A 27,198-nucleotide genomic window follows, 5' to 3' on the forward strand; every position below is an offset into this window, starting at 1 on the left:
GTCCCTCAACATGACAGCAAACGCACCAAACCAATGTGAGTCGCTGGCATTTGACTAAAGCCGCCGCCCCCTTTCCCCCACTCTCCGCTGTTATCCTTTCCATGGACTGACTACGACAGCTGCTTATAGCTCATCTTCGTAAAGTTGGGACAAACCGAAGGGTAAGTCGACATCTGTGTTTATGTGTTTAATGTTCTACAATGATAATAGTTGAATACTTCATCAGTGGTTGCGGACGCGCATCAGGACGCTGTGTCCTTTACGCGTTTCCGCAGCTGTGTTGCAGTAGGTGCCTGATGTCACGTTCGCCCCACAACTCAAGAGAAAACACAGTATATGCATGTAACAGCATTCATATGCAGCCGGCAGCTCTACTGTTGAGTTTTTGATACTGTTATTGCCTGTGGTCTTTGGACGAGCAGCCACTGCCCGAAGTGAACGAGCAGTGCGTCCTCCATAGCTTGATTTGGGACGATTTCTGGTGTTCCTCAAGACCTGAGGCCCACTAGACTGCACAATGTAAATATTCATAATAGTGGACATGGGCCTGATGGTAATTATTGTGATTGCATGTCCATGTGAGTGTTAGTAGAACATTATAGTGCTTCCATAAAGTGGTGTCCAAAGCCATGTGAGGGCACCCACACAGAGCCCAGGGGGTCCCCGAAGAAATAGTCCCATTTAGGCACTGTGGTATTTACTCACTAAGTATGTGTAGAAATGATTGAGTCACTTCTGTTGGATGTTGGAGCTTCACTGGACTTTTTTCACATTTATTTCCTGGAGGGGGAAGTTTCTCTGTGTTGAGTTTAAGATGTATGAGGATTCAGGATTTTGAGATATCACGACTAGTATGGAAGCCAGGCATGGTTCAAGTGTGATGTGGAAACTTGAAACCTCTAGAGCACATCCACTGAGAGTAGATGTTTCAGTGAAGAAGGAGACCTCTTGTATCCAGCAGTCCATCTTTGGAAATGACACATATTTTTCAATGAAGGAGAAGGAGTAGATGTAATTTCAAGGATTTACTTGTGAGGTAGGCTAATTATTTTCTGGAAAAACATCAGACACAGTAGGGTGTGTCTAAGTGTGTAACTTGGATTAATCTGATTTGAAATTCTGTGGTACTGCACGCAAATGGAGGAAATTTTATTTGAGAGGTATGCCGTCTGTATGCCTTATGAATTTGAGATTGTCTCACCAGTAGAATATACACAGATTAAATTTTTGGGGAGCAGTGAACAAAGTTGTGGACAGGATTGTTCTACAGGTGGAAGAGCATTTCCCCTCTCCCAATGTGTAGTGTTCATTCACTAGTTCATTTTTTTGTAGTTTTTTATACACCTGAACTTCAAGGTATTGCGACATATTTGTGCATATCAACAAGTGGCGCAACGTAAACAGCTGGATCAAGTTTATACCTGACATGTGCACTTGTCTGTACCTTCCTTCAGCTCTGCATCTTTTCTCACGCTACTCACCCATTTGTTCAGGAGGTTGCACCATATTGGCAAGCAGGAACTGAAAACAGTTGAAGCTTCCCTTTTACACTCAGCCAGGAGGAATGTAGTCCTCTCTTTAAATGTCTCCGTTACTGATGGGAAGACAGATAATTAAACTTAGAAACTTGAGTCTTGCTCCTTACAGTGGAGGTCTAGTGCAGGATGAATGTGTTGTTCTCACAGAGCAGATTGTATATAGTATGAGATATGCATGGCTGTACATGTGCATGTTATGTAGCCAGAGGAAGCCCTTTGACCATCTCAGATTGAGCAAATACATGACACATGCACACATGTATGTTGGATCCCTGTTACTCAGTGTGGCTCTGTATGACTTCTGTGTTGTTTGTTTGACCAGGGTCTCACATGAGACCATCTAAAGGTTAAGTTATTAAGTTACTAGAGAAATGAAAATCATATACACTACCGATCAAAAGTTTTTGGAACACCTCCATCTCTCCAGTTGTTACTGAAATATAGTGTAATGTCTCAGTGTACTCTGAAATTATAGATTTAATTATACATAAATAATAAATATTTAAAGACTCATCCAGCAGCCAAACTCACATGTGACACTCTTTCTACAATGAAAATGAAACGTTTGGAAAGCTCATCCCAACACTTTTCCCACAAATGTGTTGCACTTGTTGCTTTGCTTTCACCTTCTGTCCAGTTCGTCCCAGGGCGTCTGGTTCTTTTCTTCTAATGTTTCTGGTCATTATCTTGCTGTAGGATGAAAGCGATATACAGTATTACTTCCTGCAGTACAGTATTGTCTTAATTTGAGGTTGTAGTAACACAGTTTGTTCCAACACTGCCTTTGTACAGACAAGGAGTTTGAAAATCACCTGTAGGAAGTTTTCTTCCACAGCTACAGGAAAACTGTAAATTAACCAACTTCTTAATCCATGAAAATGGCCTGTTTTCTATGAAATTGACATGATTTTTCAGTTTTCTTTTTTGGACCTAAACAATTTTTTTCGCTGAGTGTGCGCTGCTGAAATTTCAATAAAAACTGGAAAAATGGGGGTGTTCTAAAACTTTTGACCAATAGTGTATGATAAGTATCTTTATTTGCATTTTGATCATCAGAGTTCCACCAGAGAGAAATCGTTCAAGCTGTAAAACAATTGAGATTGAGAAAGACTTTACATCACAGTAGTATAATGTAATAGGAGTTATGAAATCGGGTGTGTGAGTCACTTCTTTCTTGGGAGTGTGTGAGGAAATGGTTGTTCAGAGAAAGTTAGATTGTTTAAAAAATGTATCATTGACACTTGAGGTTTACAAAGCAAATTTAAAATCATTCAATTACTGTTGTCCTAAGCAACTGGTTTAAAGTCCCATTGTAAAAGTATTGATTGAATTTCTTTGCAAAGTAATTAAACAATGGGCTGGTTTAAAGTCTTATATTCAAATGTGAAATAAATAAGTACAATAAGTGACAATGGCAAAAGCCACCATCTTAGATCATGTAGGGTGCTCCTGTCTCACGTGAGTGTGTTCTTTATTTACCCAGCATGCCGCTGGCTCGCAGCCTGTCTGTCACGTCCCTCTCAGGACTGGAGGAGTGGGATGAGGAGTTTGATTTGGAAGATGCCGTCCTTTTTGAAATTGCCTGGGAGGTCGCTAACAAAGGCAAGTGTTGCACTTCCTCTTAAAAGTTTTGAGACAAACATTTAAAAATAGTATTTCTTGTTTCTTGTTGTTATCTTATTTACACAGATTATTCCTGTTTTATGAGAGACCCATCATCTTAATATCTCATGTATATCTATACATATATATATATCAGGCTGAATAACATTATATCTTTGTCTCCACTTTGTGTGCGTACGTGTGGCATGTTTGCTGCATGTTTGAAGTTGGAGGCATCTACACCGTCATCCAGACCAAAGCCCGTCTGACCTCAGAGGAATGGGGGGAGAACTATTTCCTGGTGGGTCCCTATGTGGAAAGCAACGTGCGCACTCAGGTGGAGCTGATCGAGCCCACCAACCCCGTGCTGAAGAGAACCATTGACAAGATGAACTCCAGTGGGTGTAAGGTACTACCACACGAACACAGTAAACACACACCTCTTCTGAGTTAAATTTGTGTTACACTCAAGGACATAGAGAGAGAGTTACAGTTATGGAGAGAGATTTGTGAATACATGCGGTGAATGTGCACTACACTTAAAACCCATTTAGAGATCTTCCTTAGCCTCTCTTTTATATCTGACCCACTCGCCCTCTGCTCAGCCTTCTGTCCCTGCCCACATCTCCAAACACCGTGACATTTCCTTGCAAAGGTTAGAGGTTGTATCAATGTCTCTCTGTCTCTTACTCTTTCACACAGACACACTCCAGAAATAGATGACTGCCAGTGTGTGTGTGTGTGTGTGTGTGTGTGTGTGTGTGATACTTTTAATGCTTTGTGCTGTGTCACTCTGGGAGTGCTGTGGAATTATGGGTCAAGGCTTGGAGTGGTAGTGAATCTATTTTAAAGGGATAGTGCAGCCTTTTCAACACAGCCTGCCTGGATTACCTCAAATCACACAACCTATAAGCTCCACTACAGGCCAGCACCAGAGCACAATTAGTTGGGCTGAAAATGCCAACTAATTTTCTTAAAAGACAGATCCTGTATGTTAAACTTGTCAATTCCACTTTAGTCAGCTTTAAGCCACATTCGTTCGCTGTGATTCTGTATCAACAAAACAAAACAAACGTATGTAACTTTGAATGAATGCAATGTCATTTTTGCATCAAACAAAAAAGTAGGAGTTGCTGTTGCAGCTGCAACTCTTTAACTTAAAATGAATATGTTTCCTAAGATTTCAATGGTTTGTACTATTTTTGTAGTAAAATGATAAACCATTCAACTTTTCCCACATAATAGAATTAAATTAGTCACTTTAAAGAGTAAGAAATATGCCTTCATCCATGGTGAGGTGTCGCATTAAGTAACTTTTCTGCCTCGCATTCTTTCATTTCATTCATTCATCCCCCACACAGGTCTACTTTGGGCGCTGGCTCATTGAGGGCAGTCCCTACGTTGTTCTGATTGATGTCGGCTTCACTGCGTGGTCTCTGGACCGCTGGAAGAGCGAGCTTTGGGATCTTTGTGACATCGGCGTGCCTTGGTTCGACCGTGAGGCCAACGACGCTGTGCTGTTCGGCTTCCTGACGGCCTGGCTTCTGGGAGAGGTCAGCAGCTCCTGCCGAGTGCCTCGCAACTGAAGAAAAAACGTGCATAAACATGAAATTAAAGCTGTGTTGTGTGTATGTTTGTTGTTCACATTGACTCTGTGCTCTCCCATATCACAGTACGCAGCTCAGAGTGAGGAGCCTCCACACATCGTGGCTCATTTCCATGAGTGGTTGGCTGGCCTGGGCCTGGTGTTGTGTAGACATAGACAGCTGCCTGTCGCAACCATCTTCACCACTCACGCTACACTGCTGGGACGATACCTGTGCGCTGGAAATGTGGACTTCTATAATAAGCTTTCAGAGGTGTGTGTGAGTATGTTTACATATTCACAAATTTTGGAAAGGATAGATTGGTGCAGTATATATAATGCCACAATAAATCCATAATCAAACAAGTAATTTTTATTCTTAAACATGTAGTGGATTATGTTTTCAAGAACAAATCAACCTCATTATACTTTCTGTTGTCTTTGTGTCTCGTTCAGTTCAACGTGGATAAGGAAGCGGGCGACAGACAGATCTACCACCGCTATTGTTTGGAGCGGGCAGCTACTCACTGCGCTCACGTTTTCACCACTGTGTCACAAATTACAGCCATCGAGGCAGAGTTCCTGCTCAAGAGGAAACCAGGTGTGTGGAGGTGAATTGATGTATGACATTAGAGAAGAGGCTCCCTTGATATCTCACTCTCTTCTTATTTATCACTGGTCTCGCTGAACATGGATATAATGTATTTCTCACCACTTTTTAACTGACGGTCTGAATTAGTATCTGCCATATTTTGCATTGAACGCCCTTCATCTCTCCCATCATGCACAGACATTGTCACTCCCAACGGGCTCAATGTGAAGAAGTTCTCAGCCATGCACGAGTTTCAAAACCTCCATGCCCAGAGCAAGAATCGGATTCAGGAGTTCATCAGGGGACACTTCTATGGGTGAGCGACCCTGCAACACACTTCACAGTATCACAACACTGTCTAGACTGTAGCAGCATGTTGAGGGAGGATAGATGTCGAACATTGGTGAAATAGAGTAAATAATAAAGTCAATCTTATGTTATATGTATATTCTGTTGAATTTACCAGGAAACGACTTCTTCCTAATGTCCTGTCAAAATCTTAAAGAACCAAAATAGGCATAAGTAAATTGTAAGTGTAAGTGCTACACTGATTTTGGATTGTATTCATCAGGCACCTTGACTTCAACCTGGACAAGTGTTTGTTCCTCTTCATAGCTGGAAGGTATGAGTTCTCCAACAAAGGAGCTGATATCTTCCTGGAGGCTTTAGCAAGACTCAACTATCTGCTGAGAGTAAGTGTGTGTTGGTGTTATCGTGTCAACAGACGTAGTAGAAGCATTTATGTGTTTGTGTGTGGGAGGGAGGGAGGAGAAAGGTGAATACCAAACTTAACTCAATATTTCTGTGTGGTCTACCTGTCGCAGGTCAACCACAGTGATGTGACCGTCATTGCATTCTTCATCATGCCAGCTCGGACAAACAACTTTAATGTGGAAACCTTAAAGGGCCAAGCAGTCAGGAAGCAGCTCTGGTGAGGTTTCTTCTTATGTTAAACAAGGCGAAGCATCGAGATGAAGCATGTTTAGATTGTGATTCAGACAGGCAGACAGTGCTACACTGACCCATCCATACTGAGACAGATATTGATCTCTCTTCATCATCAGACAGTTTGACTTTTATCTTATTATACTTGCATTCTCTTTATCTTTGTCTCTGACAGGGATACTGCTCAGACTGTGAAGGAACGCTTTGGAAAGAAACTCTATGAGTCACTTCTGGTGTAAGTTGAACACTGTCGGTCCACTTCCCGAAAACCTGTAAGATATTGAATAATCTGTTTTATCAGAGCATCAAATTAAATCAGAGTACAAATAAAATCCATATGTTTCCCATCAGGCCATCAAATGTTCTTAGATTTTGTATAAAATGGGGACTCATTATCAACATTGTTGAAATGGTACTTAATGTGTAACAAACTGATGAAGTTTATTCATGCTAACAAGTATTCCATAAATATTTTAGGTGTTTTTGGAAATGATTAACAAATCCAGATACATGTCTTACACAATAAAGTCCAAAATAATCAAGTTTTAGTTATAGCAGTATAGTATATACTAGTATAGTAGTATATTAGTTTCCTTTCATCATGAGGTCTAAAACACTTTGTTTAATTTAGTGGGCAGCTGCCAGATGTGTCAAAGATGCTGGACAAAGAGGATTTCACCATCATGAAGCGCGCCATCTTTGCGACTCAGAGACAGTGCCAGCCTCCAATCTGCACTCATAACATGCTGGAGGACAGCAGTGACCCCATCCTTAACTGTGTCCGCCGCATTGGCCTTTTCAACAGCTCTGCTGACCGTGTCAAGGTATGTCAGTTGGTAGTGCATAAAAAAATAATCACAATGGCAACCCTGAGGATTTCCCCTCAACTCTTTAGGTATTTGTGTTTGTTTTTTGTTTGTTTTTTTAACAGTTGGAGACACACTCAACACAGCTAATAATCCATTCATTTTTCAGTTCAATAGCTTGCTAATCACACTATTTGTTATGGTAAATACTATATACTATAACAGGCTCTGATAATGAACGGTTTCTCCATCCGTTAGATAATCTTCCATCCAGAGTTCCTTTCGTCCACCTCTCCTTTACTTCCAATGGATTATGAGGAGTTTGTAAGAGGCTGCCACCTTGGTGTCTTCCCCTCTTACTATGAGCCTTGGGGCTACACACCTGGTATGACTCACACATGCTGACAAGTTGCACGTGAATACATGTATGCATGATATTAAAATGTTAATCGGGCCTCACTGCCTCTGTCATTTGCAGCTGAGTGCACAGTCATGGGAATTCCGTCAATCTCAACTAACCTGTCAGGCTTTGGCTGCTTCATGGAGGAACACATAGCAGACCCCTCAGCCTATGGTGTGTTTCTTTATACATTATCTTTTTAATTCTCAGTTATTCTTAGAGATCTCTTTAAAAGGGTAAAGAGGGATAGCTGATGCTTACTTTAATGTCATGCTGTTTCCCCTTTTGCAGGTATTTACATCCTGGACAGGCGGTATCGGGGGATCGACGAGTCGTGTAACCAGCTCACGTCCTTCCTGTTCCAGTTCTGCAAGCAGAGCCGGCGCCAGAGGATCATCCAAAGGAACAGGACTGAGCGCCTGAGTGACCTCCTGGACTGGAGATACCTCGGCAGGGTGAGATTACAAATCCCAAAGATGAATTTTATTCACGTGACATCTTTGAAATGAATTAATCTTGTTTCTTCTTCTATTCCACACTAGTATTATATAGCTGCTCGTCACATGGCCCTGGCTAAAGCCTTCCCTGACACTTACTTATATGAACCTCATGAGCCTACCTCAGTAAGTTAACTTGTGTGTCTTTGGATGGGAGACTTACTTAACATTATTTATTGCATTCATGGAAGTCAAATCTTTGAGTTGAATGCCTTCGTTCTCATCCTCAGACCTCAGGCTTTCGTTACCCCCGACCTGCCTCTGTGCCGCCATCTCCAGCTCTGTCTCGCCACTCCTCCCCCCACCACAGCGAGGCTGAGGACAACGACGAAGACGAACGCTACGACGAGGATCTGGAGGCGGAGAAGGACCGGGTGAACATCCGCCAGCCCTACACCCCGCCATTCAAAAACAAGTCTGTCCTCGGGGTCAACGGGAACAGCAACGGTGTTATAAGCGAGAAAAACTGAGACACACACAGACACACACATACAGTACATACAGTACATGCTAAACCTCACTAGTAAAACCTTATCTTGTGGAAATCGTTACAGTCATCCATACTCACAAACTTTATAAATGAGTGCAGTTGTGAATGGATGTGATAAATTTAATATTGGCTTGTTGTGAAAAATTGCATCACTGTCATTGTCTTCCCAACCTGTGCGTTCCTCAGAATTTTTAAAAGTTTGATATGTTTTGGTTTTCTTTCAGTAATACCAGCAGTGCAACCAGTGGTTCGCTTTGTGGAGGAAATGCAGCAGCTAGAAAGGGCTAAACGACAGCTCATCATGGATAAAACAAAATCAGGATTGCTGGATTTTGTATAGTACTAACACTGGATAACATAGGTCTAAAGCGTTGAAAAAAATAACTCTGGAGGGGGTTTTTATACTTGATTCAAAGGGTCAGAGCAGGGAAAACAGCATAACCCTCCTTTTTACCAGCATGTCATCTTTACATTCAAAGCAGGTTCAGCTACTTCCAGCTAAAAAATGCCCATGAAAAGACGGTGTCAGTTGCTGTGAGTAGCCACAAAGTATCACGTATTCTTTTTACTGTATGGCTTAAAAGTGTGATATTGACCTTATTGTAGCATTTTTTTCTGCCTTGTTTACTACAAAACTTCCCAGAATGGAAATAAAGTGTAAAACACATACACACAACAACAACAACAACAACAACAACTTATGGCATGAATAGTGTCATGTGTGTGTTTTCATTTTGTTTCTGTGCCTTATTTTATCACAGCCTTTCAGTGACGATCATCGATAAACAACCTCACACTTGTGTTAATCCTGTATGTCTGTGTGTGTGCTTTTGTGGAGATGGATATTCATAGGTTCGCCTGATCCGGCAAGTATTTTTTTGTGAAAGAAAAAGAGATGAGACAGACAGAGGATAAAAGGGACTGTGTTCTGTGATGGCAACCATGTTTTCAGGTGAAAGATATGAGAGAGCTAAAGTACGTCTTGACTGTTTGTTATGGAAGAAGGGAAAATGGTCTTACCAGGCATATACTCACACTCCCTGTAATAGTTTTATCATTTGTTACAGTCCTGCACCAGATGAACTTATAATAAAGTTTAAATATATAATATAACTGTTTGTGCTTTACAAATGGTAACTGGCTCTTCTTTCTTCGTGTGCATGCACTTTATTAGAACAAAGATATCCAGGGGTTTTCAAATTCTCAGTGACATACTGATCCACTGATCCACCATCCACACAACTTGTCCAACATAAACCATCTAATGTACCAGGAATTTCGCAGTGGATCCTCTTCCTGTGTTGTAGGTTAGCCTCCGGAGTCCTCACCTGCCTCAACACAAGTAGACTCGGCCCCCGTGACCTTTGCAAACTGAGAAGAACAAGAAAGTAAAGGTTAAAACCAGAATCTCAATTACATGTCACTTATTTACACACACACAAATTCAATTCTTACTTTTAATAAGCAAAGTAACTAAAAAGTCAAGTATTGTATTTAAGAACAATTTTGAGGTATGTGTACTTACAAGTATACTACATTTATTTGAAGTTACTTTTTAGATTATTATTTAAATTAAAAACAAATGATAATATTATAAGGAGGGAGACCAACTAGACTAAAATACGTCACTGTATATAAAGTATTAAAAACTAGCCACAATGGTTAAAAGTACTCCTTATAACTTGATGCATGATTATTAACAATCCAAAAACTTTGTTTACAATAACACATCAGTCACAGGAGCCATTTTCTGCAGTAAGTAATTTTACCTTAGATACTTTAAGCATTAGTACCATTCACTGTTAGCATTAGATTTTGATTGCAGGACTGGTACATTTACTTAAGTAAAAGATCTCAGTACTTCTTCTACAGCAAAGCTACAGCTGGCAAAAGATTTCAATGGAGGAGGAGCACTAATTCTCTTCAACCCTCCCTACCCTAGTTCAGAACTTTTGCTTGTTTGAAACAGTGAAACTATTACACTGATGAAGAGGTGCCTTGTTGTGCTTTACATCAGGATCTTTGAGAAAGTGTTTGAAACAATATACAGGACTCACCGAGTAAACTATTCCAGAAGGAGTTGTATGTTGCACTGCCAGTTACAGCTCCGAGTCTGGCTGGGTTCCTCCTCACTGTGTGTACTGAGAAGCCATCAGGCCCAGACACCTCCACCTCCACCACATGATAATCACTCAACCTGTGGCATAAAGAGGTATGAGAGTGGATAATTCAAGCAGATGTGAAAGGCTTCGTCAAGTCAACCTGATTTTTAGTGAGACTCACGCTGTGTCAGACACAATCTCTCCCTGAACACCAGTAAAGCCGAGTGTTCCTGCTGCCACTGCTGCTGCTGCCATAGTGTTAACGTTGTTAGGAGCAAGTGGGCACAACTCTGCCACCGAGCCTCTGAATAAAACCCGTCTGCCCTCTCCCTCCGTCCAGTGTGAGAGGACGTCTCCTGTCAGCCGGAAGCAGGATGGATGCTTGGACATTCTTATAAACAACGCCTACGCCAGAGAGAATTTCAATCAGAACACAGTAATGATGACCAGAGACACTGACATGTACTGTAACTCAAGCAAAAGCAAAATCGAGTCAATACTGATGCTATTCAAGCCATTTTCATCTACAGAGCCGAAGTGAAAACAAAGCAGCTCACAGTCTAAACTCGCCTACTTGCATGCCAACTCCACACCGTACTAGCCCAGTGTTACCTTTAAGGCTCCACTATCATTGAGCCTCTGGATGTCCTGGCCTCCCCATAATGCACCACTGGGGACGTAGAGTGTCCTACCATACTGCTGAGCTGCCTGACGCAGCCTCTTGTTCAGATCAGCATCAGAGAGGGCAGAGGGAGAGCCCACCTCAGAGGAGGAGAAATAAAGGTATAAAACAGGATAAAACTATGATTAACCATATTGCGTGTTTTTATTTACTTAGTTTATTTAGCATTCATGAATTTAAAAGATCAGGGTTTAAAGTGGGAATATGTCAACATAAATTTTACCAATAATCATACATAGATAGTGAAGATAATGAAGCCAGCATTGTTACCATGGAAAAACACATACTGTACCTTATCAGATACTGTAGTTGCCATAATATATTATAAATCCCTAAAATATACCAAACCCTTTAATAATGTTATCTCCTCATTAGAGTAGACCAGTGAACGACCATTAAAACACCTTGTCATCTGTCTTACTCTTGTCTGTTTTAAGTGTTGTTACAATTGAAGAATAGGAACATAAAAAGCAAAGACTGCAGATTTATCAAGGCAAATTGATCCGTCTCATTATTAAATACAACAAAATCCCTCACAAACATTGACTTTTATATAAAAAACTGTTAATACAGAGTTTTTTGTTTAGAAAAATAAATAAATTGCTTTTGCGCTCAACTCTCATACAAACAGATGAGATGCTCACCATGAAATGAGACTGAGACAGGAAGTGAAGCCCAAATTCTTTCACTATCTGAGGATGGCACACTTCTACTATCACATCACATCGCCTGTAAAGCACGAAGTGTTTAGTGTTAGAAAGATGTCATGCAGCATTAGACACATCTCTGTATGGTAGTACTGTGTTTTCATTTGAGTTTTTTTATTGCAGTGTGTGTGTGTGTGTGTGTGTGTGTGTGTGTGTGTGTGTGTGTGTGTGTGTGTATGCGCACCTGTCTGCAAAAGTTGATAGATCACCAAGTATAAGTTCGTCAGGAACTGAACCTTTGAGCTTGTCAGAATTTCTGTTCCAAACAAAAGCCAGAGTCAAACCAAGAGCAGCTCCATCTTGAAGGATCCTCTGAACCAGGTACTGTCCTAAAACACACACACACGAATGCATGCACGCACACACACACGCACGCACGCACACACACACACACACACACACACACACACACACACACACACACACACACACACACACACACGCACACGCACACGCAGATTGTTGATGTGAGGAAAGATTCATTAATTTAAGCAAAGTATTCAAAGAGTGTGTGTCTTGTGTTTGGAGGGGAGCTCCAACCTAGATGTCCATATCCTACGACTCCAATCGTTAGGGAAGAAGAGCTGGTTGCCATGTCCTCTGCAGAGGAAGCAAACATGCTGATAAAAGCAACTGCAACATACCTTCATATCTCATCTTCCTCAATCTCCTCTTAACCAATGTAATATATCGTCACTACATTTATTGCTCTACTCACTTGATAATCCCACACGCCTCCGGAGCTGTGTGTCTCCCAGCTTGAAGCACAACTACTGGCCCACGACTCTAGGAATTATGGGAAAACACAGTACAAAGTTTGACTCAGAGAGGCCACGGTTAATTATTGTCTGTTTTTCTGTCTGTGGAAATATCTCACGCAGGGCTCTTCCTCCATTCATTTAAACAATTCCAGTTTCAGATACATTCAGATTCAGTTGTAAAGCTTAATAAAACTAAACATGCCCAATGCAACTGTGTGCTTCATTTCAAGAAAAATCTAATATATTGCTTTTATGTCTAAAGCTTTGTTGTTGCACAGATTGTTTTCTATTAGAACATCATGCGGTGTGGCTCTTTCCTTTTTGGAGAAATGTGAAGCAGTGTGGCCACCTAGTGAACATAAGCAATGCAATGTGAAATTCATTTTCTAATCTTTTTAAAATCAATTTTTGATCACAACCCCTACAAATGAGTCATATATTACATATTACACAGATACTGACAAATAATCCTGAAGTTCAATTGTAAAGTAAGAAAGAAACCTCAACCAGATGTGACAGTGCGCCATACACAGTTATTTACCCAGTTCAACTTTGCCCTTCAAGTGTTGATGTCACCAGTGTATTCCACCTGGAGAGGTCAAAGGTCAGCTGTTTGCCCATGGGAACTCAAAACAGGGAGAACATTGATTATCAGAGAGCAATCAGACAGCAAGGATCAGACCAAAGTTCATTGCTGTGAAATACCAACAGACCGAGACTGGGAGACGCTGCAGGGATTCGAGACAAGGGGAACAGGAGAACAACACGAGAACACTGAGGATTATATGTGTTGGTAACCGAGAAGAAAATACAAGGTGCTTAACAAGACAGGTTCATCCAACTGAGACATCTGTGAGAACCCACGTCAGTGCTGAATCTGAGAAGATGGACATCCTTGAGACAGATGCCTATGACAGGAGGCAAAGGAGAAATATGGTACCTTAAAACTATTTACTGCTGCTTCAGTTATTTATGTTACTTACTACAACCTTTTCAACAAAGATGAAATTGTCTAAAATCATCATCAATCTAGAAAATTCAAGTTGGAACATATCTCCCCCTTTCTTTCTTCTCCTCCCTCTCCATCAGTCCCGTGCCCTGCTTTTTTCCCTCTTGCCTTTCTTTTTGTCCGTAGCTTTGTATTTCTACATGTGGACTCCAGACTCGCCCATGTCCATAACGTCCGCAGGTGTGAAATCAGCACCAATCCTGCTATTGGCTGCAGCAGTGCTGAGTTGGAATGGAGGTCAGAGTGTCCTGGGAGTTGTAGGAGGACTGCTCTTCTCTGCTCTTGGTGACTGTTGCTTGATATGGCCTGAGCTTTTTCTGCACGGTAAGAGCCTGGTTTGTAAAGGAGTGAAGCACAAATTGTATATAAGCAAATTACAATACAGTAGACACCATTTTCTCCATTACTAGTCACTAGTTATAACAAAAGCTGTAATTAATTTATTTTGCTCATTTGTTTTCGTATACCCTCAACATGTTCACACATCTGTTTCAGGAATGGCTGCATTCGCTGTGGCTCATCTGATATACTCACTCACCTTCCTCTCCAGTCGTTATGCAACATATTCCTCTTCCTCCTGGACCCGTTTCCTGTATTTGATCCTGTTCATTATAGGAGGAAGTTTCTATATCTACCTATATCCATTCCTGAAGCAGGCACCAGACTCAGATCTACTAGTTCCAGCAGTGGGGGTCTACATATTCTTAATCACTCTTATGGGGACATTAGCTATTAGAACTGGCCAGGCAGCAACACTGTTAGGAAGTTTGACCTTCATGGTGTCTGACATTGCACTGGCTCTGCAAGTTTTCAAGGTGACGGCACCAATGGAGCCCAGCCATGCCATTGTAATGGTGACATATTATTTGGCACAGCTACTAATTGCAGTGGGTGATATAAAGGCAGTTGAAAACAATGACGACCTTTCAAAATGGAAGAGGTCCTAAACAGCATCTCTGTGGTCTCAACAATCCTGCTCACATGTACTTATTTGATGAAATCCTAATAATACAACTGAGTACTTCCTGTAGGTGTTGGATTTTCTTTTAAAGAACCCATCAAATAAAAGGAAAAGAGATAAAAACAACAAGCACAGTTCTCTGACTGGTGCACTACTTCAAAGATTTACAACTGGGAAAGATGGAGAAAAAGAGCATCTTGCAACACAAGATACATTATTATGCGTTTCCTGTTTGTATTTCATATTTTGTAACATTTTAAAACATCACACATCTACAAGCAAGACTGATAGAAACTCAGTGAATATCAGTTTAGAATAACATCTGTATTCTCCAATTTGAGAGAAAATATTTTAATCAGTGATTTGGACATCCATGTTTTTGTGTAGGTTTTGCATGTGGGGGTGATTGTTTTCCACTTGTGAGCTGGCCATTGTATGTATATAAATACTCCCATTTGGTTTGTTAATAATAAATAAATATGGTGTAAAAAAAATAACAATGTCTGTAATTCTGAGCCATGTTTTTAGAGAGAAACAACTGAAAGTAAATGAAAATACTTTAGCTCAGAGACTTGGATAATTGGTGTAAATCAACAATTCAAATAGTGGATACTATATGTAGTACCTGTAATGGAGATGCTTGGTTTTACATTTAAGATATGAAGAACTGAAAGCACTGGACTGAAATGACTGGAAAAAGTATTTTATACATTACAGTTATTTACACAGTAAAATCCAGCTCCTGGAGTACATGCAAAATATGGACAGTAATTGTCATAACAGAAAGGACGTTGCATAACATCCATGATCCAGGTCATCAAACATCTTCTGTTACATCTTACACTAATACTAAAACAGGTGAGGAACATAAGACTTCAGCGATCCATCCCATTGTCATCTGACTGCTGCCCGCGAAAACACATTACCCTCAAGTGGTTGCAGAAGTCCAGTTCTTCCTGTGGTAAACAAAATGTGACGTTAAAAGATGTTTCCTGGACAAGGATTAAGCCTATACCATTAATATCTTTTGACCAATATTTTGCTTTATTAATTTGGTTAAATATTGGCCTTGAATTTTCAACAACTAGGCAGTCAATTTTGGTGCCAATGGGCAAATCACCTTTCAGCATATTGTAATTCAAGTGGTCTGAGAGCAAAGTACATGTCTGCACCTCCTCCTGGCTCTGTTTTCAAGCATTAGAAAATTTAGCCCATGACGAGACTTTCACCAATCACAGGTCTTTTTAGAGGAAGAGAGAGTGTTCCTATTGGCTGCTCTACAAATGCAGATGCGTGTGCACGTCTCATCAGATAGATATGCGTCAATAATAGTGAATTGTTTCAGAGATGGAGAGAAATTGCTGTACTTCTCCTGGACAGGTAACAGTCTGCTAACTTCATTGGCCTGTAATATCTAAATGTGTTGTAGTGGTTGTTGTATTTTGCTAAAGGCTCAGTATAAACTACCTGACTTTCTTCCTTTCCTTGGAGCTCTCTGGCTCGCTGTTTGAGTAGCTCCTCCAGACCCAGAGCAGGATTCATGCAGTCTTTGAGCCCATGTGGACAGTCCTCCACCAGACTAGACACACATAGAAACAAGGATGACCATGATTACTAATGTGAACCATGAATTAATGTAAACTTGTCAATACTGAAGACTGAAAGACTGTCAGTGTTTCTTACCAACACAAGGCACCAAGCACATGCTCATGAAAAGGTGAGTGAGGGGTGCGGAGAACAGATACCAGCTGCTGTACCATACCCATGGAGACAACTGTGTCTGCAGGAAGCAGGAAACAGGGTTTAGATATATCAGGCCCACAATGAATAAAGCATCAGCATCATCAGTTCAGGAAAGAAGCAATCTAACATTGTCAGTGCTACCATTCTTAACAAGGCAAAGTCTGGCTGAGTAGAAAAACATCACTTAAACACTTAATGTTTACATCTGAGTGAGGGATACAGTGTCGCTTAAGTGTGGTATTATCAGTGCAGGGGTGAATAGGGCTGAAAGTGAGCATAGATAGGGATTGTACCAGAATGCTGTTGTGGCACAATTCGGTGTGATCTATTCCATTAACAGCATGGATCTCTTTTTTATCTATATTAAGCTAGGAAATCTTCATTGAAATTAAAAATGGCTAAGAAATGCAGCATTAACAATGAGTTACAAACAAACAACATAAGACAGAAAATACAAAATATGCCACAAAAATCAAACAAATGCAATCATGAACAAAATAAAAAACTTAAACTTAAAAACAACCTAAATGGCACCTTAAAACAACACAGGAGTGTCTAAAACCATAAAAATAACTACAGTCTACTCTGAATTACCCCAAAACATTAGCAGCCAGTAGATGATTTTAATTCACTAAGAGAATAGCTGACGACAAAGGACATAGCTATTCACAGACTTTATATAATATAGATTCACATAGATGAATGCGTGCCAGTGCAGTGATCTGGGGGAGGATAGAGTGAACCAGTTGGCCTGAGTGTACAAAGACCAGTGATATGTGAGAGCTTTACTATTACGTTATTAAACTGGTTTACTGACACTACAAGCTGATGATCTTCTATAATCAAACTGTAAAATGAAGAACCGTGTCCTTCATCGCCAAAATGGAGGTCCCTTTCTAACAACAGCTACAGAAGATAAAAGCAGGGATCAATTTTATTTTCTAAGCTCATTTTTATTCATATTTAGTTGCTTTTTACTACTGATTGCAAAGTTGAAGGACTGCATGATGCAGGCATCGTGCAGTTTAAATGCCTCTCTCATTCATACCTTTCTGTTCAGGATGTGACGTGAGCAGGTTGAGCAGAAGGAAAGCTGACTTGGTCCTGACCTTCTCATTGTCAGACTGCATGCCTCGCATTAACACTGAGAAACCATCGTGGGAGAGGAAAGCCTGGAGACCTGTCTCCTGCTCTCGGACCAGACCTAAAGTCACAACAGGATACAGTTACGGTTTTATTCTGAGATGTTGAATGCTGAATGTCAGCCTGCATGAATGCAGACAGCATTTCAATTTAGTTTAAATATTAAATGGTGAATTGTTGCAGCACCGTCTACCTGTGCATTAACTTGAGATACTCACATGAGACAGCATAAAGGGCTTTTACTCTGACAGTTGGGTGGGGGTCTGAGTCCGTCAGCTGCAGCAGCTTTGGCAGTGCCTCCATGCTAAGCAAGTGTTCCTGCACTTGGGGCATGTTCTGTGCACAGGAAGCGATCAGCTGGGCAGCACGCCACCTTAAGCCACTTTGGACATGACACAGGTACTTGGAGAGGCACAACTCCAGCCCACCCAGAATCATTAGGTCTGTGAAGCAGAGGAAGAGAGGACAAGTTCAGGACAGAGAAAACAAACTGCATTTGTACTTATTACCTCCGTATAGTCACTCCAGGTTATATCAAATATCAAATACAATACCATTTAATACAAACCTCTAGCATTGTCCAAGTTCTCACACAACTCTGACAGCATCTCAAAGGCTGATTCTCGCTCATCTTCATCCTCCTCTTCATCCCTCTCCTCCTCTCCCTCTCTCTCACTTTCGCTCATTCCCTCTTTGCATAGGACTGCCAAGCACTGCTTCATCTGCTCCACTTCATCCATCGGCCCTTTGCAAACTTCTGCAAGAGCTTCTCTTAGCCATGTTTTCCTCTGGAACAAAGGAGCGTGATAATGTTTCTCAATTACCTTTGATGCAAGGTGGTGGTCGTTATGGGTCCAAATAAAATTTTTAAAAAGTACTCAGGCAATCATAACTGTCTCACCCAAAACTATCCTTTTAAAATCAACTTAAAGAGTAACTGATCTAGGCCTAAATGGACTTCATTTTGGAAAGGGGTTGATTTCAGAGGAAGTAATGGGTAGTGACAGAATAGCTGTCTTTTACAATTTCCCACAGACTGAGTTGCCACATTCAAATAGCTTATTTTGGCTGACCATCATCAAGAAAACCAGAATATATTCAAATTTGGGGGAAAAGTGTGAAACCGGTGAGTTAAAGCAATTAATAAATTATCAAAATAATAGCTGATTAATTTTCTGAGAATTGACTAACTGTTTAAGCTCTACTCATCTATAACATATTCTATATATACTGTCAAGTACCATCATAATGTTAAGGAACACATGCTAGAGTTTTCACTATAAAAAAACATGTTACATGTCTTTTTATCAAACTGCTTGTATGTCCTGAGGTGAACTCAAAAGTCTGGACCTAACAAGGTGTAATGTGTAGTATCTGCCCAAAGCCTGCTCAGGTTTGACATTTATAATGGCACTTACCTCCTCTGACATGGGTTCAACAGGGGTAGGTCCCTCTGCAGCAGATCCAGCCTCCACTGCCAGCTGCAGAACCCCCTGAAGATTTTGCGGATATCTTCTGTTCTGATTGTTTTCTGCCATGATGTGTGCTGCTGGAAAAAAAAATTTTGAAAAATGAGTGTGGATTTCAGAAATTTAGCAGTCAGCTTTTGACTTAATCCACAAGTTTACCTGGCTCTACTCTGCTGAGGCTTAACACTACTTCCAGGACAACAGTTAGGAACAGCTAATTGGTTTCCACCAGAGTTATACTAACTAACAAAAACAACATTAACAGAGGTTTAAAATATCTAACATGCTAGCATTAAAGATTCACACTTTGCTACGGATACCATTTAATGACGTTAGCAGAATTAGATTATTCTCAACTCACCTTTTCAGGACTCCTGTACAAATGAGTTGAATAAATGGACACACGGGTTCTGCTTTATTTAGGAACAACTTTACTCCCCCTGTAAACACAGAAACATGAATACGCTAGAACATTCTAGCTAGCACGAGTGGCAAGGAGGCTGCCATTTTTTACCGTAAATGTTGAACTAAATCGGCAGGCAAAAGGGTTTCTTTCCGTGCTCTTTTCTCAGCACAGGGTCATTTTTTGTCCTCGCATTTCCTACGTCAATTCAGTCCTTCAAAAATGACAATATAGTACAACTGACAGCAGTACGACAACGTAATTTAAAAGTTACAACGGCAAGCTTGATCATATCAGCGTATTTAAGGTAAATCAGTGACGTTTGCGCGAGCGACATTCAGAGAGTATTAGTCAAAGTAAGAGAACTACCTCATAATAATACCAGAACAACCGTGTCAAATATGCAGTATTATATGTTACAATGTATGTGACAATTTACATGTTATAATCGCTTATTATTTTATATGTTAAAATACACGACTTATAAATAGTTTAAAATATCAACACGAATAATACCAACATCTTACTTCCTTATTCGGTATTAATCTCAACAACTTTAAAACTCTATTTTGCATCGACGTTTTGCTGCTTTAAGCAACAGCTTTGGAGTTGGCCGGATACTATCTTGGTCTGGATCGTCTTTGGTTTGTCTAACCATTGAAGATGGCGGCGCTTGTGGGGTTGCGAGCATGTTTCTCCGGTAAAATTGTTTAATTAATTAATCTGTCTCTGTGTGCATTTCTGACAATTGTGGACTCACAACGCCCTGTTTTATTGTGCACATAATAGGATAGGTTGATTGTACCCATAGAAATATAAGAACATGAACAAAAAGATGATGCTGTCTCTTCTGATAGCAGAGCAAGGTCACGTTACCACTGAATGTTAGCTAACGATACATCTAGCAGAAGATGACGTCTGGCTGCTGAACAGTTATTAAAATAATATTTATATTAAAAGCAGCTGGGCAGGTACCGAAGTCTTCTCTATCTGTAACTAACAAGCAGCTTATTTGAGGGAGGATGACACAGTCGAGTTCTCCCCTCTGGTTCAAAGGGTTTGTTAGCTTACTTTCAGCTGCTGCAGAGCTGCTTGAAACTGCAGATGTAACTTGCATGGTTTTATAAACTGATTCAAAACTAATTAGTCTTATATCCGTCATCTGTACATCATGATGGACATTATAAATGCATGTGCCTTGCAGCTTTAGATTCCAGGTTATGTTTATATAATAGTATTTAATATTTTTCAATAAAATGAATGTAGCTTATGTGACACTCTCATAAAGAAATGTAGTACATTCCTAGAAGACAACTAGTAGTTATTGTTGTGGCCATGAATTAATAATATAATTTCGTAGTAAAATGTGACTGAAGTAAAAGTCCGTTCAGAGTCTGATTATTTCAGAGGTCCTCGAATTAATTTCTTTAATATTTGCCAGATTTTCCATCCCAGTGTGAGAGTTGTGACTTTGTGGTTTCGGACTCTGGGAGAGATTTGGATCAGATAGTTTGCAAAGATGTGTGAGGCACTCATTGCTAATAGGGTGTGGGGGGCATCTCTATTAAGAGATGTCTGCACTGATTGAAACAGATATAGAGGGAACAACAAAACGTTCAGTCCCTTACAGCCTGCTGGCCAAATTGAGTGGGTGTTGTGCATGAATATATTTTGCACTGAGAGTAAAATAATAGTTTAATGTCAGTCGTGGGCCTAAAATACCTTCACAAATTTTCAACGCTTGTATTGTGACAAAAAAAAAAAACCAGTTTATTACAGCATCAACTACGTTTTTAAATTCTCATATTTTGATTCTTTCTTCTTAGCCCTTCAGCTCTCTTCACCAAGCCTCCTGCACAGCTCCTTCAGATTGGTGAGTATGCACACAAACTGCAGTCTACCAACTGTTTATTGTTTATTTTCTAGCTGTATAACTTTGTCTTTGTCTGTAGTGTGCTGTGCCTCTGAGTCGGCGAACCTTTGCTGCAGAGGCTAAGAAGACATACAACCGAGACAAGCCCCATGTGAATATTGGAACAATTGGCCATGTTGATCACGGCAAGACCACCCTGACTGCAGCCATCACAAAAGGTAGAATCATTGATGTCCAAGCTTTTGCTCTCGCCCAAATGAATGTAAATCTGACACATTTATTAACTGAATTAAGCCCAGAGCATGAATTCATTACACTGACCTCTGACCTCCTTAGTTTTCTAGTGCCAAAACATGATCTGAGTGATTTGACCTCCCTTCTTTAGTGCTTGCCGACGCTGGTGGTGCTCGTTACAAGAAGTATGAAGACATTGACAATGCCCCTGAGGAGAAGGCCAGAGGAATCACCATTAATGCCTCTCATGTAGAATACACCACAGCCAACAGACATTACGCTCACACAGACTGCCCTGGTCATGCTGACTATGTCAAGGTAATCTGCAATTTTTTTCCAGCTGCATGCAACCAGACCAAGAAAACACTGGATATGATGCAGCCTCATTGTCATTTTGGACTTATTAGAATAAGGTCCGCTTTCCTTTTTCAGAATATGATTACAGGCACAGCTCAGATGGACGGCTGCATCCTGGTGGTGGCAGCCACCGATGGCCAGATGCCTCAGACACGCGAGCACCTCCTGTTGGCCAGGCAGATTGGTGTCGAGCACGTGGTGGTTTTCATTAACAAGGCCGACGCTGTGGAGGACAAGGAGATGCTGGAGCTGGTGGAGATTGAAATCCGCGAGCTGCTCACAGAATTCGGCTATGATGGCGAGAACACACCTGTTGTAATAGGATCTGCCCTCTGCGCCCTGGAGGTGAGGACATACTGGCAGTGAATAATTTCAGTGGGGTTTGATCAATTAGCTACTTCAGTCAGCAAAAGAATTAGCCAAAATTTGACTAACTGCAGAACATTTGATGTGATGTGATTGAATATTTTTTCTTTCTTTGCTCCATCTCAGAACAAAGAGCCTGAGCTGGGTGTGAATGCAGTGATGAAACTGCTAGAAATTGTGGATTCTTACGTTCCTCTGCCAAAGAGAGAGCTGGAGAAACCCTTTCTCCTGCCCATTGAAGGGGTTTATTCTATCCCAGGTAAGTAAATACTGAATGCATAGAGACATAGATTGTAACTTTTCTTTGTTGTAGTTCCCTGTGTAAAGTGTTTAAGCTTTAGTGGCAAAATATTATCTCTGTAAAATGCTGTATCCCAAGATTGCAGACATTTGTCTCAAAGTTGTGATGCGCTGAGACAGTTGATGCTGATGTATATTTGAGGCTTATCAATTGTGTTTTTCAGGCAGGGGCACGGTGGTGTCAGGCACCATGGAGAGGGGTATCATCAAGAAAGGAGACGACTGTGAGTTTATAGGTCACAATCGCAGCTTCAAGTCTGTGGTTACAGGTGAGTGAAAGAGAAAGCTCTACATTAAAACACCAATGAATGAATTCCTTTTGAAAGAATGGTAAATAATATCATAAATTGTTGAATTTATAATTATTTATGAAAGGTGGCCCAATACCTTGCTAAGACACTTTCTGGTGCTTTTTTTTTTTTTTGAATGTCTCACATGTTTGTGTGTATCAGGAATACTTTTGAAAGTGGCCTCAAGCACTCAATAGGTTATAAGAAGAAGCTTGTTAACATTATATGTGTAATTGCAGCTGATTACTAAGACAAGTTAGGTTGTGTGTCTGATGTACTGGTGTGTCCAAACATGTTGTATTGTATGAGTGTTGGTGTATAGACAAGTATCTGACCTCCCTGTCTGTCCTGTCTGGCTCAGGTATTGAGATGTTCCACAAGTCTCTGGATCGGGCAGAGGCAGGAGATAATTTGGGTGCTCTGGTCCGAGGCCTGAAGAGGGAGGATGTGCGCAGAGGGATGGTGATGAGCAAACCAGGATCCATCATGCCTCACCAGAAAGTCAAAGCCCAGGTCTGAGAGAATAAAGATACGGAAAGTTGTCATTGATTCCTTTGTAAAATTTCAGAACAATCAGTTAATCTAAATGGCTCATTTTTACCTGGAGATGGGTCAACAGTCACATTTTTGACCAGCCACATGTGTGTGTGTATGTGTATGGACATATATGTGCTTCTTGTCTTACAGGTGTACATTCTGAGTAAAGAGGAGGGAGGCAGACATAAACCGTTTGTCACCAACTTCATGCCCGTTATGTTCTCTCTCACCTGGGATATGACCTGCAAAGTCACTCTGCCTGCTGAAAAGGTGTGTGTGTGTGTGTGTGTGTGTGTGTGTGTGTGTGTGTGTGTGTGTGTGTGTGTGTGTGTGTGTCACATCAAATCTGTAAATGAGGATATGGTGACATACAGTAGTTTATTAAAAAGCACAAAACTCTTAAGTTTTCCCAACATAAACTCTTGTACTGTTCAGCTTCTCACATTTGTAAACAGCATAGTACAACAACAGGATTTTAAGGAATAGCAACAACTCTCCTAATTGATGTTCTTGTCTTGTTTCAGGAAATGGTGATGCCGGGAGAGGACACTTCCTTGACTCTGACGCTCCGTCAGCCGATGGTTCTGGAGAAAGGCCAGAGGTTCACTCTGAGAGACGGAAACAGAACCATCGGCACCGGCCTGGTCACAGATATCTTGACTTATACAGATGATGATAGTTGCAACTGGGGCTGAAGGGAAACTCTGTAGAGAGAGCTAGGGGCTGGGGGGGGAAAGGTTTGGGGTCGGGCTGGGCAGGTGGGTGTCTGTCTCTGGTCAAATCAGTTAATTAATTCAAGAAATGTACAAAAACATAAACCCATGCACAGGAACAGGAGTGGTGTCAAAAGCATGCATGGTTCTGTTCCACCCAACCAAAATACCTGTTTAGCACTGTCTTTGTCTTTAAAGACCAGACTGTCAAAATTGTCATTTACGTAATAAAATGTAATTATTAATAAAAACGCATCCTTTGTTTTGTGGGTACTGCTCACCAGATGATTCTCCAAAATGCCGAAAAAACATAACTTCACAAGGAATTAAAACCTGTATTGTCAAATTCATACAAAAATCTTTGTGTGCAAATCTGTGGCTATAGGCTGAAAATGACAGCTGCCTGCCACTGCATGTTATAAGCTGTTTATGCCACATGAGGGCAGCAAAGAAGCTTCAAGAGTCTCCTTTCAGGTCTGTAGCAGTAGTTACGATGTCAAAATGATTATTAACGCAATATCACACGAGAGGGAGTGATGTACTGAATATCAGCACAGCTGTGATTGTCTTCTTCGGTAATGGGCCTGTAACTGACCGAATTACAGCTGTATGTCAGTACAACATCTCGACCTCGAGTGTGATATTGCTTTAATACATTTTATACTTTCTTTTATACTTTTATACATAACAGTTCTAGGAGCGCCATATTTAATAAGCAACGACAAATTGGGATTTTTATGGGCCTAGTTCCTCAACTGGACTGGTACTGGTACAAAAACATTTTCTAGACCTGCACACTAGCTTATTGCTACTTTGTCTACACGTTACCTCAGGAGTGCGCTGAAGTATCCATGCTTCTTCCCTTCATCGTCTTCTGACGACCACACATCATTTAATTCAAATGTCATTTCTGTAAATATATTTATCTTTGCGGTGCAAAGTTTGTTACAGGCTAACAACGACCGTCAATGTAACACTAATTAACGGTTAATGGAACACCTGTGAAGCGGAGTGATACAAATAGTGAAAAGTCCTAGCGCTGTTACACTCTGTATTAGTGCTCATGAAATGCCTCTCATCCAATCAAATTACTTGGTCGGAACTAACTGTTGTATAATTGCTGGATATTTGGGCTCTTCTAATGTATTAAAATCTCTATTATTCTGTACAGTATTTATCAGTGTTGGGACTCAGAACCTGGACAAGACAGCTGTGTGTTTTTTGTACGCCAAAAAATTATCGTGAAAGGCCTCAAGAAGTTAATGAGAATGTTATCCTTGTCTGTATTGTTTGTTAATATAAAAAAACTGCAATCCAAATAAAACCAGTAGGCCTAGCTGGATGCAGTTACTATACAGTTTGTGGTTGGGCTATTTTCTGATTATCAACTCCATTAGCTTTCTAGGTCTAGATGTTTTGACGAAGTGTATTTAATTTTTCTTTTTTTTTTCAGTTATGTTTACACATGTTGCATTAATACAGACAGGCATTTAATGCAGATGCCAAATGCTCTTATACTGTCTGTCTAAGAAATGTTAACTGGTCCATCAGGGGTTAAACGACTCTCAGCTTGATTTGTATGTTACAACATGGGCAAACTCAAATACACCTTGTAGTAAAATGAAATATCGTTTTGTTTTCACACCTATATAAACTGTCCTTTGCTCCTATCACAGTCTTTTCAATAAAAGTTATCATACAGTCACAATGATATTCAGCTGAAACCTAGAAACTGTTCACCGGTAAGAGGTGAGCTGAGGCTAAACAGGACACCTGTTAAAGAACAGAGACAAACAGCAGCAGCCTGAGAGAGAAATAATCCTGTGAAGTGAAGATATGACATTGGCGATTTAGATGTTGCCAAAGGGTTTTTGATAAGTCTTAATAGTTTATGACTGTGTCCTTTCATGGATCATTTCAATGTGGTAAGCCAGGCTGACAGGAAGTCCTCCAGTTGCTCTGTGTTTGCTGTAGGTATTTGAGTCAGTTCCTCGTGTAATCCAATCAGCCTGTTGCTGTAATCAAATACTGTATGTCTGCAGGAGTGGAGACTGGAGCAGCTAGTACTACTGAGTGATGTGCTCAGCTGGAGGATGCGTCTCTACAAGCAAAATTACTTAAAGAGATAGAAGAGCTGACCGTAGACAGTCGTATATACTGGTGGCCATTGACACTGGTCTTAACTGCCTCACAAGAGTGACGATCCCTTAAATGTGATTCAAATCAGTGTTCACTTTCTTTGAACCTGTGAGTCACATTTGCTGAATCATCTACAAACGATCCCCTGGCAGTCGGGAGATATCTGTGCCTCTCATTAAACTACTCCGTTCACATGTTGCTCATTTTGACAACATCCTCACAGTGTGCAGACACAGCAGAGAAAGGGGATACATTACACTGCCTGCTTAAAGCATTATTAGTTTGGCTGTCTAAATAATAGAGGAAAATGCAACATTTAACAATATATATAAACAAATAAATACTTTAACTATTATTATTTATACTGCAAGTGAATTAAATGTTGTAAGAAAATTTAAGCCAATAAGGACATTTTATGCGTTTTTAAATGCATTTGTCAACGTCTTATGTGAATCATCTGTAACAAATAACAAATGATATAGTATAGTAGTATAGTAGTATAGTATAGTATAGTATAGTAGCATATAGTAATATGATCAGTTGTAGAAGAAGTAATAAGAAAAATAAAAATCCTACTCAAGTTTTAGAAAAATGGCCCTTGTGAGCACTATATGTTCATAATATATAGCAGCACGTGAGTAATCATACATCATTAAATATGATTAAAGCAATTTTGTACTGTGTTTTTATTAATTGTTTATACACTAGTTCATGTTTTTAATATTAATTATTGACAAATGCACTAATTAACACTTAATATTTCCTTATATCAGGTTATAACTACATTATAGTGTTTTAACTATTTATTAAATGTTAATATAATGTATGTAAAAGTGAAATAACAGAGTTAAAGTAAAGTACAAACAGACATTTCTCTGTACTTTCATTTTTCAAATTTCTTTTTAAAGTAATGAAAAATTCTCACAGACTCCATTACACAGGTTCACTTAGGGC

At 40.3% G+C, this 27,198-nt stretch overlaps 5 protein-coding genes across 7 annotated transcripts; 3 read left to right on the forward strand and 2 right to left on the reverse strand.

Annotated features, from left to right (window-relative positions):
- Positions 1-9,568, forward strand: gys1 (glycogen synthase 1 (muscle)). 2 transcript variants are annotated; one of them, XM_056402051.1, is made up of 16 exons: positions 1-161; positions 3,022-3,140; positions 3,368-3,549; positions 4,502-4,693; positions 4,814-5,005; positions 5,182-5,326; positions 5,516-5,633; positions 5,889-6,009; positions 6,142-6,248; positions 6,438-6,497; positions 6,894-7,086; positions 7,327-7,453; positions 7,547-7,642; positions 7,760-7,923; positions 8,011-8,091; positions 8,196-9,568. In XM_056402051.1, exons 2-16 carry the CDS (start codon positions 3,023-3,025, stop codon positions 8,433-8,435), a joined length of 2,136 nt encoding a protein of 711 aa, XP_056258026.1. In that variant the 5' UTR covers positions 1-161; position 3,022; the 3' UTR covers positions 8,436-9,568. The 2 variants fall into 2 exon arrangements, with proteins under 2 accessions (XP_056258026.1, XP_056258027.1); XM_056402052.1 differs by having other exon boundaries at positions 4,814-4,999.
- aspdh (aspartate dehydrogenase domain containing) lies at positions 9,214-12,751 on the reverse strand. The gene is made up of 8 exons (XM_056402053.1): positions 12,665-12,751; positions 12,487-12,546; positions 12,131-12,275; positions 11,884-11,968; positions 11,170-11,319; positions 10,739-10,962; positions 10,513-10,652; positions 9,214-9,826 (listed from the first exon to the last, which is right to left on the reverse strand). Exons 2-8 carry the CDS (start codon positions 12,539-12,541, stop codon positions 9,789-9,791), a joined length of 837 nt encoding a protein of 278 aa, XP_056258028.1. The 5' UTR covers positions 12,542-12,546; positions 12,665-12,751; the 3' UTR covers positions 9,214-9,788.
- Positions 12,752-13,271: 520 nt separating this feature from the next.
- Positions 13,272-15,216, forward strand: tmem86b (transmembrane protein 86B). The gene is made up of 3 exons (XM_056400927.1): positions 13,272-13,643; positions 13,797-14,040; positions 14,212-15,216. Exons 1-3 carry the CDS (start codon positions 13,593-13,595, stop codon positions 14,661-14,663), a joined length of 747 nt encoding a protein of 248 aa, XP_056256902.1. The 5' UTR covers positions 13,272-13,592; the 3' UTR covers positions 14,664-15,216.
- Positions 15,217-15,364: 148 nt separating this feature from the next.
- On the reverse strand, positions 15,365-19,538 carry hspbp1 (HSPA (heat shock 70kDa) binding protein, cytoplasmic cochaperone 1). Of its 2 annotated transcripts, none has more exons than XM_056400925.1 (8): positions 19,394-19,538; positions 18,982-19,112; positions 18,132-18,351; positions 17,782-18,006; positions 17,469-17,624; positions 16,361-16,457; positions 16,145-16,256; positions 15,365-15,633 (listed from the first exon to the last, which is right to left on the reverse strand). In XM_056400925.1, the coding sequence occupies exons 2-8, from the start codon at positions 19,099-19,101 to the stop codon at positions 15,553-15,555; spliced, it is 1,011 nt and encodes a 336-aa protein (XP_056256900.1). In that variant the 5' UTR covers positions 19,102-19,112; positions 19,394-19,538; the 3' UTR covers positions 15,365-15,552. The 2 variants fall into 2 exon arrangements, with proteins under 2 accessions (XP_056256900.1, XP_056256901.1); XM_056400926.1 differs by having other exon boundaries at positions 18,982-19,109; positions 19,394-19,535.
- Positions 19,539-20,047: 509 nt separating this feature from the next.
- On the forward strand, positions 20,048-24,356 carry tufm (Tu translation elongation factor, mitochondrial). Its single transcript, XM_056400920.1, has 10 exons — positions 20,048-20,135; positions 21,262-21,308; positions 21,388-21,526; positions 21,694-21,860; positions 21,975-22,244; positions 22,392-22,524; positions 22,730-22,834; positions 23,217-23,368; positions 23,543-23,662; positions 23,917-24,356. Exons 1-10 carry the CDS (start codon positions 20,099-20,101, stop codon positions 24,085-24,087), a joined length of 1,341 nt encoding a protein of 446 aa, XP_056256895.1. The 5' UTR covers positions 20,048-20,098; the 3' UTR covers positions 24,088-24,356.
- The last annotated feature ends 2,842 nt before the right edge of the window (positions 24,357-27,198 follow it).

This window comes from Seriola aureovittata, chromosome 17 (assembly GCF_021018895.1).
Source record: "Seriola aureovittata isolate HTS-2021-v1 ecotype China chromosome 17, ASM2101889v1, whole genome shotgun sequence".
NCBI lineage: Eukaryota > Metazoa > Chordata > Actinopteri > Carangiformes > Carangidae > Seriola > Seriola aureovittata.